Source organism: Staurois parvus, unplaced genomic scaffold (assembly GCF_062004578.1).
Source record: "Staurois parvus isolate SC_StPar_1 unplaced genomic scaffold, SC_StPar_1.0 ptg000978l, whole genome shotgun sequence".
Classification (NCBI taxonomy): Eukaryota; Metazoa; Chordata; class Amphibia; order Anura; family Ranidae; genus Staurois; species Staurois parvus.
In genome coordinates, this window is record NW_028318774.1 from 1593159 (window position 1) to 1606955 (window position 13797).

Sequence of the window (13797 nt, forward strand, 5' to 3'; positions counted from 1 at the left end):
GAGAAGACAGCAGCATGAGGTACACATGGCATAATTCATAAATAATGTCCCTTCTACTTTTAATTTTTTTTAAAGTTGGGCTTCAATTTGGGGATGGTTCATTTTCATTTCTTGCCTGTAACAGCTGCTACTCTTCTGGAAAGGCTTTCCAGAAGCTTTTGGATTGTTTTGCTGGTAATTTGTGCCAATTTAGAAAAAAGTGCATTTGTAAGGTTAGGTACTGATGTTGGATAAGAAGGCATGGGTCTCAGTTAGCATTTCCAAAATCGTCCAGAACATGGAGTGGAGATCAGGCCTCTGTGAAGGCCACTTGAGTTCCTCCACATCAAACTCCTCAATCCATATTGTTAATGAAGCTGGATTTGGGCATGAGACACTAAAGGACCTTCCCCAAATTTTTGTGCACAATTGTCTAACATGTATTTACATGATGTAGCATTAACAGCACCCTTCACTGGGATCACCAGAGTTCAATATTATGCAAGTTGTTCACATGCTTTTAGCCATATGAGTAGATATAAAGGCCCGTCTTCAGACTATTGCCCATAAAGTTTTATATAGGCCTTCCTTGTTGCGGTTTTGCATAGAGTGTATTAGAAGATACCAGGTTAATGAATCTGATATGTACAAACATACAGTCACAGACAACATGTAGAAATGGTGAAGGAGATTAGTAGGTGAACTTCCATGCAGTGGATCTGCAGGGCAAGCAAATATTAGATATTATTTTTGCCAGCCTGGTTTCCTTATTACCCTTTTATCAAAACTAAGGTATTTGTAATTATGGAAAAAAAGGGCAAAAGTACTAATGGTTCCTCAAGTAATGTCCTGTAGTTTTATCACCTAAGGCTTGAGAATATTTTTTTTTACTATGTAGAAATAGAAGTTATTTATGTTCATTTCACTTAATAACTGGTTTTAGAATACATGTATTATTTTTCATTGTCATTTTGTCATATGGGGAAACAGTACCACATTCCATATACTTTTGTTTTATTGTGACATCCAGTGTTCATGATACATTTATGCATGACTTTGCCTGCTTATGTTTGTTACCCTTGTATTGTTTTCTGCTTCCAAAAAGTGACTTAACATGGTTAATGTGCTTGCCTCATGCTAAAGCTCATAATTATTTATGATAAATCATCATGAAGCACCTGATAGAGATGGTAACAGGAGATGAGTGAATTTAGTTAGCTCAACACCCAATATTCCAATTGGGTATGGATGGTGCATTGTATCTAAAAAAAAAAAAAAAAAAAAAAAAAAAAGTTGGCCTTTTTTTTTTTTTTTTTTTTAAAGTGCGCTTCACCTTTAGTTCTGTGAAGATTGTGGAGTGGTAAAACTAATTTTCGAAGCATGCAAGCCCTTGCTACAATGATGGGCCTGTGCCAGCTAGGGTGGTCATCCATGGCCTTCTGTTTGTAAGCCATGCATCTATTTCATCATTGATTGTGTTGTTTGGGTGGGGTTGGAACCAGGTAGGTTTTCCTAGGAGGTGGTAACAGACCGGTCATTGTAAAGGGTCATCATTACTCAACTGTTTCAACTTGCTTAAAAATTCCTAAAAAGATCTTTAAGCACAGCGTGTACATACATTCACCATAGGGCTTTACTCTTTTAAGGACATTGTGTACTGAAGGACACTTATCTGAAAAGTGGATCCACCTATAGTAGACGATGCATTGTCTGATGCCAGCAAATTGTCCATTGAGTACTAGCACCTATGTCCAGCATAGGGTTATCTCTCTAGCTGATGCTTTTACAACCTGCTTGTGGGATTAATTGCAGGATCACCTTACCTCACTACTGGTATAAGGGCTTGCTCTCACCAAGTGCAGCGTGGTAACGCTTGCAAAATCGTGAATTTTCCCACACCACACAAGAACTGTTCTGTGTTTTGCAGATGCATGCGGGTGCCATTGATTTTCAATGGTGTCCCCATGCATCTAGCAAATGCACTTGCTTTCGCATCTGCCAAATCGCATGGTACCACAGTAGTATGCATTTTGTTACTGGACAATTTTAAAAATCATTCTGGCACCTTTTTTGCATAAAGCAGCTCATTGAACTTAATAGGCTGTTCCAATATGCGTTGGGTGGGAACACTCAAAAAGTGCACACTTGGACGCACCTACTGGGAAGATTGAGCCCTAAAATGAGATTTCTGAGTCCATGCTGCAAGCTCTAGGAAAGGTCTGTGCAGCTTGTGTCTGGCCAAGAGTGGGAGAACCCAGATATATTTGGCCAGTGTTTATCTCATACTGGGTATCAAATTTGCTGGTTCCTAGGACTTTATGGAAGATGATGCGTAAAATTGGGCTTTAGCAATGAGATGTCATTTTATTGGTAATGATATATGAGAATGTCTGGATTTATTTTTTAGTTTAAAGAGGTTCTCCATGCAGAAAGTTTTATTTAATCAATTATATCTTGCATGAATCCTGTGTTCAGTAATAACATTTGTTTTCCTTCATCTTTGATGGTTTCCTGCAGCACTGTTGTTGCAGTTATTGTGACAAGAACTATTGAATGTCAGACTGGGTGCTGGAGGCCTTGCTGCCTACCAACCAGCTTAATTCTGCACTATAAAACCTCACCCCCTAGGCAAGGAAACTGATCTGAGCTTTCTGCAGTGTTGGGCATGCTGCTACCAGAGGCAACTCTATTTTCTAACTAGAGCGGGGCGTGCAGATCATTCTAGTACAGAAGAGGTGGTGTCTATCAGATCTTCTGTAAGGGAATGTACAACCTTCAAATTTTGGATTCTATCACTGTCAGTCTAGTGAGTTCTCTTTAGTTTGATAATACTAATCAGGGTTTTCTAATATGGAGAACTTATTTTTTATATGACCTTGTCCTGAATTCAAGACAGTAGTGTTTAATATTTGTGTGTGGAGAACCTCTTTAATTTTTCATGAACTTATAGCATGCCATATTGCTTGATTGAAATGCCTCAATCTGCATGATTTATGTTTCCTATTGATCACTTTCATTTTAAGTCTGCATGAGGGGTGTAAACCCCCCAGCCTGTAAACACAGTTTTATGTTATGGGTGAAAGGATAGAGTCTGATAGAACACTCTAGCCTTGGATCCACCAGATCCGTCTACTCTGGTTGTTGTAATGGTCACACTGAACTACTTTTCTGCTTATTCCACACATTGTTCCACTATCCTGTTACTGTCCTTCACTACAATGGCAATTCATGGGAATTAAATAGATGGAGAGAGGAGTAAGCCCCCCCTTCCCTGAATAAAACCACAATTTACCAAAAAAAAAAGAAAACCTTTCAAGACTCCAGACTACTCAGATAAAAATACAGTAAAATCGTGTAGAGAACAAAGCCTGATATGTGATGTGCAGCACGTTATAGCTGTCAATCATAATCCGTCTTGTACTAGTCTGATTTCTGTTAATGTTAAACCCCGGGCAAACAGATGAATGCACATTTAATATACATAATTGCCAAAGAATAATGTTCAGCCAGTCTTTTGTGATTAGGGCGCTTTTGCTAGTCAACCCAAGTTGGACCTCTCTGTAGCCATTGGGCAGCACAACCCTGGTCTAAAATCTTCCTAAGCCTATGATTGGACGAAAATGAAGCAGGTGCATCTTGATAAAATTATCAACCCACTAACCCCCCTTGTAAACGTGTCCTGTAAGCAATAAACCCCTATTGACTTAGAGTGCTGATTCTGCCTCTGGAAGAGCCTTACTGGAGGTTGATTTTGATATTTATGGTAGTTTATGCAAAAAACAATCAGAACATAACTGGCTAATAATTCATTAGTCTGATCTGCACTACAGCTGGGCAGTTGGGTGGAACCATGATGCTGCTGGTATAGCTGAAGGTGCTCTGCCTTTATGGGTTGTATTCAGCATCAGCACCATGCTTGCCAGAAAATGAACCAATGTGATCTAAGCTACCAAAACCTTTTTGGTTCAGCCATGCGTAAGCAGATTTGATCATGACATGCATGTCTTTTTGTTATGTTGAATATCATCCTCATACATTTAATTTTGAGAAATACATCCTCACGCCACCTTACACTGATATCCTGCACTAAATGTCTCCCGTTTTGTGAACTGTGTTGAAAGGCCAGTTATAACAGTTTGGTTAGTAAAAGTCCTTGAAATGTTAGCAACATAACTTGTATCAAAGAACCAACAACTATCATCCAACATAGTCATGGAGCAGTGTGTATGAAACCATCGTTGCTAAACAGAAATAATTGAACACATAAAGACAGCACTGTCTAATGTAAACTTGTGGGCAGTAACATTAGTCTTCACAAGCTCTGTGCTATGGATGCTGATGTATGTTTGGAATTATCAACTGCCTTACATCCTAGGTTACCTGGTATTATACAATAGGCCTTCTTTATAATTCAATTTTCCATCATGCTAATGGGCATGATTGTATAGAATACATATTTACACAGAATGCCTATTAAAGATGATACCATGACTGTTATAACTGGTTTGCTCCTTTTTATTCCTTTGTTTTCTTGCCAGTCTAGAAATCTGTTCCTCTATTTAAACAGAAGTAGTAGTAAATGTCTAGCTTCTAGTTGTAAATTAATGCAAATTCTTCCTGTCTGGACAGAAGTTAAAGCTTTATTTTTAAATTATTTTTTTTTATTTGATCTTGTGTCTGTCTCTAATTTATTAAAACTGGAATGAAAGTGAAGTTATTGCCCATTACAACTAATCATTTTCACACAGAGAATGAAATGTGACAAATGGGTAGCAATTTTCTATTTGATTTTTTTTTTTTTTTTTTTTTTTAATATAATTTGACCCCTTAGTTTTTAAAGTAGAATTGTGGACTTTAAAAATTTCAGATATTCTTAACAAGCAGTAAATGAGCTTTAAAACAAGCCCTCTGCGACCTCTTCAATCACTGTGATGGAGCAAGAAATAAAATCCTCAACGTTCACAACAGAAGCACTGAAATCTTCTGATCTTCCCATTCCCATTCTCATCTTCCTCTGGAAGCAGAGACTTGGCTTGCCAGTATTCTCTTGTAAACAACAGCATGTGCTGTAAGGCTAGGTTCACGCTGTGCAGGTTGGTTGTGGGTGCAGGAATCGCAGCTGTTCCCACATCTGCAACAACTGCAGCCACATCATGCTGCTTTAAGAGACGTGCGGGGCTGCCATTTCTATCTTAATGGCACCCCCCACACATCTCAGCCCACAGCGCGTCAAAAGCACCATGTGATTTCCCCGCGGCCACGTTTTGGAGAAGGTGAAGGTCCACTCAAATGAAAGGGCTGCCGTGCCCACGCAAACCTGCACAAGTGTAGGCTAGGGTAAGCTGTTAAACTTCAGCTGGGCCTCTGATTCTCTGTTGTGATTTTTTTAGGATGATTTGCTACACAGTAAATGCATCTAGAAAGGACAGTGAGGGCTTGTTGCTAAGCTCATTTATTGCCTGATAATAATGTAAGTTATTGAATGCCCTTATCCAGTCCACAGGTGCATTTCTGGGACAACCTGGCTTTGAAATCCTTGTGAAAGCTGTCACAGCCAGGGGTTGCTAGATTCCAGACTGCCGTCCTCCAGCTACATTTGTTGACTCGCACAAAATATAGAGCCAGCGTGAATTTTTGATTTGCATACTTTTTGGAGGTCACTGACTCATGAAGTGTTACTCATGAAGAACAGCTGGAGGATGATCTCCCCGGAGCTTCCAGGTTCTAAATCAAGTCTGCATTTTTCACTCCTAAGTCCTCACAATGCATTTCACTTGTGACCTAGAAATACTGTTTCTGAACTTGTCTGTAAGGTAAATCTGCTAATACGGTCTCCAGCGCTTTCATGGAGATGTCTTTGTTTTCGTTTCCTTTCCTCAGGCCTAGATGCCTTGTGTGACTCTAACTCTGTCTCCTGCATGACGGATGCGCTCCATCTCAAGCTTTAACCTCTCTCTCCAGTACTGACCGCTGTGTTCTAGCACCTCTTTGTAGGATTTCCATCTGAGCTGTCATACACACTTCCTTTGTAAATTGACCATTCTCACCGAAAGAGCTGACACTTCTTCCTCTTCCTACACTACTTTTTTCCCCTCCTCTCAACACTGTACATGTGTAGCTTTGTCCAGCTGTTATCTAGCTTTGAAGATCTGTAATCCAGTCATACAACGATGTGTTATTCCAATGTATTCAGTCCCTAGGAAAGCACTTCTAAGCTAGTTGCTCTTTTACTGAAGGTTATTTAATATCTTGAGGTCCGTTAGTGGCATGTCAAGGACCTTTGCACAGAAACTGTACGCTGTAGAAATAAAAGCATGTACTGCAAAAGCTTGATAATACTGTCAGTGGAGACCGTTTGTGTGGTTACCATCAACTGTGGATGTTAATGGATCTCCCACCACGAGTATTAATGGGATTTAGAGCTATTTCAGTCTTAGTGTGACTTTTTTGGCAGTTGTGCTTCTTCTACTAATCCTTGAAGTGTATGGTGATTTGTGTACATGTCTTTCTAACTTCTAATAAACTCTCCAACTGACCCCAGCCTGTGTCTCTTGTCTGCTCGCTTGTCTCCTCTATAGTTCTTTCTTAAAAGATCTCAATCCTAAAAGGCATGGTTGGTCTATGAATGGCCTTTTGTGAATGGACTTCTAACAATAATAAAACAAAGTATAACCAGAATGGTTATGGTGAGGTGGGCTAAAAGGAACCAAAAAGCCTTCCACTAAACTAATGCGGAGCACATAAGAACTGCCTTAGAAAAGAAGGTATTTATGGGGACTGATCTTTACTAGTTGTCATACACACTTCAAAAATAGGAATAATCCCCTTATATTTGGGATTTGTGATGGAATCGGACATTTAAATAACTTCTGTTCCAAGAATGCTCTACTGGCTTCAGACAAAGATGTGTAAGTGTTTTGGTGCTTGTCAGAACAGTGTGGTTGGGTGCACCATACTTCTAGACTGTAAAGCTGGCCAAGTCTGAAAGGTCCTGAATGTTTTTAAATGGTCTGACTCTTCAAAGATGCCCTTTTGCCCCTCTCATTCTGTTGTGTTGGAGCGTTCCACATTTTACTAATTGTTTCTCTGCATCTATGAAGTGTAAAGTCACTATTTTTTCTTTCTGCAAGAAACTGTTAAGATTCCTATTGTTTATTATGGATGTCTCCATTCGGGGAGATTTCCCTTTACTTCTGTCCAAGAGACAAATTGGGAAGTAAGAGAGAGTCTCTCCAAAGCAAGGGGAATCATCCTCTTAAGTGTCAGATTTACCCGTGCTCACCAGAAACCATATAAAGGGGTTCCAGTGGGAACACAGGCAGCAATAAAATCCTGATAGAAGGTCTAGCCCTTCCACATTCAATCTTAAAGTGTTACTAACCCCACAATAGTAAAGCCTAAGGGGTTATTCTTCCACATTGTGTAAAAAGGATGTTGGATTCTCCTCTCTCGGATTCTCCCCTTCTTCCAGTGTCTCCTAAATATCTCCTGATAGTACAGAGGCTCGGGGTAAGCTGCAAATGCTCAGTTTGGTGTGTATTGCTAGAGAATTTTTTTTTTCTTTTTTTTCTTTGGAGAGTGCATGTGCACAGGGTCAGCACAGGGTCAATCAGCACTCTCCAGAGGTCAGGGGTCCTGCATCCGCCTACAGGAGAATGAAAACTCCTCCTATAAGCTGTAACCAGTGCTTTGCTGGACACTGATAGAAGTCACAAGACTGCTCTAACTGCTGATGAGAAAAGGTATTTAGCAGTTTACATTTACTAAAATAATTGCATTTCCATGTTCTGTGTACTGTGGGAGACAAGGTATAGTGAATGCAGGGTCCGGGGTTTAGTAACACTTTAAACTAAAAAGAGAAAACTTTCAGCTTTACATGCACCTAAAGCCCAACACCAGTAGTTTTGGAAAAAGTGAGGAAGAGTTATAAATTCTCTCCAGTTTTAAATGCAGTTTGTACCCACATTCTTTTTTTTTTTTTTTTTTTTTTTTTTTTTGTGTGATCAGAGCATGATGTCAAATCCACCCACAACAATTATTATTATTATTATTACTACGAGTTTATATAGCGCCAAAGGGTTTGCTCAGCGCTGTACAATAGGGGGGGACAATACATGGCACAGTACAACAAAGACAGACAGCGTACGAGGGGTAAGAGGGCCCTACTCTTACGAGCTTACAATCTAAAACCTTTCAAATTTTTAAATAATTTAAAAAGATTGGAGAACAAAAGGGAATATCTTAAACATTTGCTGCTATTTGTGATGTACATTTCCTAGAGCAACATTTTAAATTCCCATTCCCAAGTGTGACTGTCTTGATTGCACCAAAATCATTTGTGTTGCATAGCAAACTCCTATGTATAACTCATTGACATATCTTACAGAAGAGGAACTTCAAAGAGTATTAAGTAGAAATGTGTACCAGTGATTGCTAAATGTCAAAATTACACAAATGCACAACTACTCCGTCTTACAATGCTTACCTATAAATGTCTTCCTTATACTAACAAATCTGTTTTTTAAGGCTCACTTGCTTTGTATGTGACTACCAATGCTATAAATAATGTCCATTCTTCACCTTATTTCTTCTTTTGACATTCTGGAATACTGTAGGATTGTGATGCAGTGTTTTTTTATTTTTTTATTTCGTAAATTTTGCTGACACAGACTAGCCAATGTGCAGAATACATGACTCATGTCATCTTAATGGGTCATGAACCCACAGAAGGAGTCATCAGGTTTCTGCTCTGAATGCTGGTGACTACTCTAGGAACTAAGAATGTACCTGACAATAAAATGCTTCTCTGGCTTATAAAAAGCAGACGACAAAATGTTTTATTTCTTTTACTCCATCTTTCAAAAATCATGTCTGCTCCTTTCCTTTCAGATTTTTTAAAAATATGCTGAACCTTCACCATTAATGTCATAAATGATTGTACATTTCTAGCATTCTAACATTGATTACATCTGAATTATCTCTGTGGAAACAAGTGAACAAATACAAAGAAAAATGTACTAATATACATGTCAGGGTAAAGAAATATGCTGAGCAAAGCCATGTGTCATCAAATACTGATTTATGGGAAAACTGTACCGACCATTATATGTAGATAACCATTGGAGACTTCCTTTAAAAAAAAAAAAAAAAACTACCTGCCTGGCTACCTCCTAGCTTCAATGCTTTGGAAGCACCTGAGGCAGAGACATGCAGAACATACATCCTGACTTCACTATGACTTCTTTTCCTGCGTGCTGGTTCTGGGTAACTGACTAATAGCATTGAAGTCACTGACAGCCAGGCAAATGGTATTTATAGGTTATCAGCTGTGGCGGGCTCCATATTACTCCCAGAACAGATTCTCTTGGAATTTCATAAGTAATGAAACTGACCATTTGGAAATGTATCAATCTAATCAAGCTACAGTAAAGAACGGCTTCTACTTGTGTAACAACGAGGTTGCTTTACCAAAGTTGTAGAGCATGATTACTTTGCAAAATGAATTTTCACTTCGCTTATAAAATCGCTTTTCAAGGAATTCACATGCTGGAAGGGGGGGCTTGGCTTGCTTAGGATTGGAAAATTGAATTGGGCATAGTGTCAACTCATTCAAGGAATGCTCATTCACATGCTGGAAAGGGGGGGGGCTTTGCTTGCATAGGATTGGAAAATTGAATTGGGCATAGTTTCACATCATTCAAGGTATGCTCATTCACATGCAAGAAAGGGGGGGGCGCTTTGCTTGCATTGGATTGGAAAATTGAATTGGGCTTAGTTTCACCTTATTAACTGAGCTAAATTCACTTTGCAAAACAGACCTATTTAGAACCTATTTGATAAATCAACTCCAATGTATTAGGACTTCTGCAATAATCCTAGGATCCTGTAGGTGATGTGTCCACATAAAAATTACAGCTGTTCCATTGTTTAAAGGTTTAGCCTTTTTCATGTTATCAATGAAAGCACATTCTCAGTGGCTCTTAAGCTTACCTGTTGGTTCCTTAATTGGAAGACAAGGTTTTTGAATTCTGCATGGGTTTGTCTATACCTTTTTATATTTCTGCACAATGGCTTCAGAAATATGGTGATGGGAGCTGATGTAAGCCTAACCTTGCCAGCCCCATTGTGGATGGTCTTGTGTTAAACAGTGTGGGTTCCATCCTTGGGTACATGGAGTGCTGATGTTTCTACAGCCTCTTGAGAACCGCTCCAATAGTCTCTATATTTATTTTTGTGTGATGCAACTATGGTTGTGAAAGCCTATAGAAATCACTGGGAGGCTGGAGCTTCAAAAAAAAAAAAAAAAAAAAAAAAAATGACCTCCTTCTGAAAATTGTTACATGGCATTTATGCTTCTACCTTCATAACTGTGAGTCGCTGATCTAGAACAAGTAGATAATACAAAAGAGAAAACTCAGACGTCCTTGCCTGCATTCTTAGCAGAAGTATTGAAGTAAAGAAGGTGGCATAGCAGCCAGGAAACTGAGATTTTCAGAGATTAGGCCAGCAATGGTTCTCTCAGTTTCCCTCATGATGGGTTTATCTAACAGCTGATTGTCAGGTGATTGGGGTGGGGGCCCTTGCTGGTTAACACCGGTTCCTCCATTAAGGGGTTTCTCACTTTGAAGCTGTGATTGTAGACCTCTTTAAAGGTTTAGGCACTGAGCAGTTAATGCTGATCCCAGGCTAACTCACCTAGAAGATGCAAGTTTGGGTTAGAATAATATTTAATATGTCTAAACATAAGATGAAGCTATAAGGGTCACAATAACAAGGTATATGGATGTGGTATGTTTTCAATCCATTGGTCATTGACAGAGATTTTTTTTGGGGGGTATGTTATATTGAGACTCTGAGATTGAAAATCAGGCATCCACTCAAAACTATAGGTTTTTTTTGGGTGGATGGGCAGGCTGAATGTAATCTGATGGTTATTGCAGCCACCATGGCAAACCTATGAATTTCCTTTATTTTTCCCTGGGGCACTATTTAGTATTCAGTGTCAGATGCATTAAAGTGAACTTGTTCTCAAATGCTAACAAAAAGTGCATTATTAACTGCCTTTCTTGGGTGGATAAATGAGGAGTAATACAAGCACTGAAATGTTTACCTTTCCTGGAGAACATGCTGCACCAGGCCTCTTCCAGTGCTGGCCAGATCTATGAAGACCTGGTCACTTTTCCAGGTGATTTCTGGTGGAAAAGATCAGCCAGTGTGGCTGAATGGTTTCTGTAACAATGTTTTTCTTTAAGGCAGTTAGTGATTTTAAGGCTGCATTCACACCTAAGTGTTTTGTAGCTTGATACTTGAAGCTACAAAGTGCTCAAACTTAAAATAAACAATTGTTCTCTATAGTACCTGTTAACTCCTGAGTGCACAAATGCCTGTACGAAAATAAGTTCTGGAGCTTCTTTTGTCGTTCAAATCCCCTGTTATTTGCACCAAATCCAATCTGGATGGTTTTAGACAGAATAGTTCTTGAAAAATGAGGTTGTGTTTTAACGTCCCTTAAGTTTGCAACTGAAACCTAAAATAGCAGATACATATGGTTAACCTACCTGAATGGACAACAATCAACCAGTTATAAAGATTAGGTGATGGACAGTTGTTTAGCTGGCATTTCATTTCAATCCTGGCTGGAACGCCAGCTAAACAGCAAGTACACAGATTAAATATAGTTACATCATTATTCACTGTTGCGGCTTTGTAACCTCCTGTGGCACCTGTCCATCACCGGCCTGCTCCTTCGATGAAAAATTAGCATTGTCTCAAGGGTGCATGCTCCCTATCCTCAAAGCCAACAAAATGGATCAAATGGTTTCTTGCCTGGAACTCCATTCGTGAATTATTATATAATTTTGTATGTTTGTGGCTACCCTTAGATCAGAGAATGGATCCACTAGGCTGTCATCCTTCACAAAAAACAAAAAAAAAAAGACCAAAAAGATTGGCTGTATAGGATTGCTCTGTACTATGATAATGGATACAGGGGATGTTTGTAAGTGTATTGATTTACCTTATTAGGTGATACAACCACACACATAATTGTACACATTTTTCAAAAAGGTTTGTGGGTAGATATGTGCTATTGCTAGTCTGGTACTTTACTTACCAGATTCTATTGACATTATTCAAAGGAGCTTATATAAGCTGTTGTGGTGGTTTTGCTACACAGCACTACGTTGTATTCTCTATCAGAACAAATATTCATGCCCTGTTAACCTTTTGTTTTAGGATGGCACTGGATCTTTAAAACGCAGCGGGTCCTTTAGCAAACTCCGCGCTTCCATAAGACGCAGCAGTGAGAAGCTGGTCAGGAAGCTGAAAGGAGGCAGTTCACGAGATGGTGAACCAAAGAATCCTGGGTAATTATCCATTTCTAGGAGGGCCACTGGTGTCCCAGCTTGTGCTTCCTGTAGCTTAGCATTGTGGTGAAGTAGTCTATTTCCTAAGACTGTGTTATGTGACATAAGAGGAATCACAAAGCAGAAGGAAAAGTTAAAGAATATTCTTAAAACTGTTAACTTGTATATTTATACCACTACAGCTAAGAATGGTCAGTTCGTTATATATACTACTGTCACTCAATATATTTAGCATGGCAGCATTGAATTCTGAAAGCACAACTCCCTGATTGTAATTAAGAAGTGTTACAAATAGTATTTATTACTTGTTTTCTAATGATATCTAGTGGAAACTGCAGACAGAGATGTCTGTGAAATGCAACCAAATCTATGGATTATCATATCTGGGTTTACGAAAAGACCTGAAAAGAGCGTTTCAGAGGCTCAGCTGTGCCTGCATTTTCCTAATTGGGGGGGGTTCTCTTTGATTTCCATTTATAGGGTGGGGTGCATTTCGAATTCTTCATTGGATGCTCTAAGGAATATGACCGCTAATAAATATTATTTATAACATTTTTCTTAATGTATAAAATGTGACCACTTGAGTTTCGGTGCTTTCAGGTATTTAGGCTTGAAGTTAGTTGCTGAAAGGACTGCAATTCCCTCAAAGCAAATATTGTAGATCAACATGGCATGTACATTTTCGAAGATCTTTGAGAATATATTTTTTTGTACGTAGTAAACTGATTTGTATATTGGATTCTTAAATGACTTTTATGAAAGATTATAATCTGATTAGGAACTGCCATAGCAGCTTAAAATTTAGAGTTGAACACTAATGCTGGTTCATTAGAAATGACTTACTGAGGTGTATTGCAGAGATCCTTAGGACCTATTGGTACATATGATTGGGGACATACAGTGGATTTCTGCATCTGAAATCACAGATGCATGCAAACAGCTGTGATCATTCAGCCTGTACAAAGGAATGGAAGCAGCTGCACCTGTCTACATTTATTTGCACATGGAGCAATTAGCTGCGGTTAGGGACAGCTGATTGTCCCTTGAGTAGCTGTGCTTACTATAGTGACTTTCAACTTTTGTGGGGATCCCACGGGTATACCACATATTTACATTGGTCCCACGCTGGACCAATGTAACTATATAAAAATTGCCATATCTGGAAAGCAGGTTTAAATCAAACATTCATGTACTGTAATCTATCAATGTTTTCACACTAATGACCATGCGGAAAACCCTTAAGGTCATGTGGAGTATGCAATCAATATCTAAAGATTTATTATCGCTGCATTGATGCTACGTTTATGTTACAGCTGCGTGATGTCACTGCTGTGCCTCTCCACCTTGCCCAATCGGACAGTGCTTTGCATTCATTCAGAAAATGCAAAGCATTCTCTGAATGGCACCCGTGCTGAGCAGCTGACCTCTGTATTCAGAATGCATCAGGCCCAAC

General features: G+C 39.1%; 1 protein-coding gene across 11 annotated transcripts in view; it reads left to right on the top strand.

The window, feature by feature from the left end:
- KLC1 (kinesin light chain 1) overlaps positions 1–13797 on the top strand; it is a 117644-nt gene that overhangs the window by 85695 nt on the left and 18152 nt on the right. For 8 of the 11 annotated variants that reach the window (XM_089657251.1, XM_089657252.1, XM_089657244.1 and 5 more), the window contains exon 14: positions 12214–12344. The exons of 1 other annotated variant lie outside the window; for it this stretch is intronic. In XM_089657251.1, coding sequence (XP_089513377.1) covers positions 12214–12344 — 131 coding nt within the window. Of the gene's footprint in view, positions 1–5475; positions 5827–5859; positions 6520–12213; positions 12345–13797 lie in introns of those variants that run through there. 2 more of the 11 variants (XM_089657253.1, XM_089657255.1) reach the window with 2 other exon arrangements.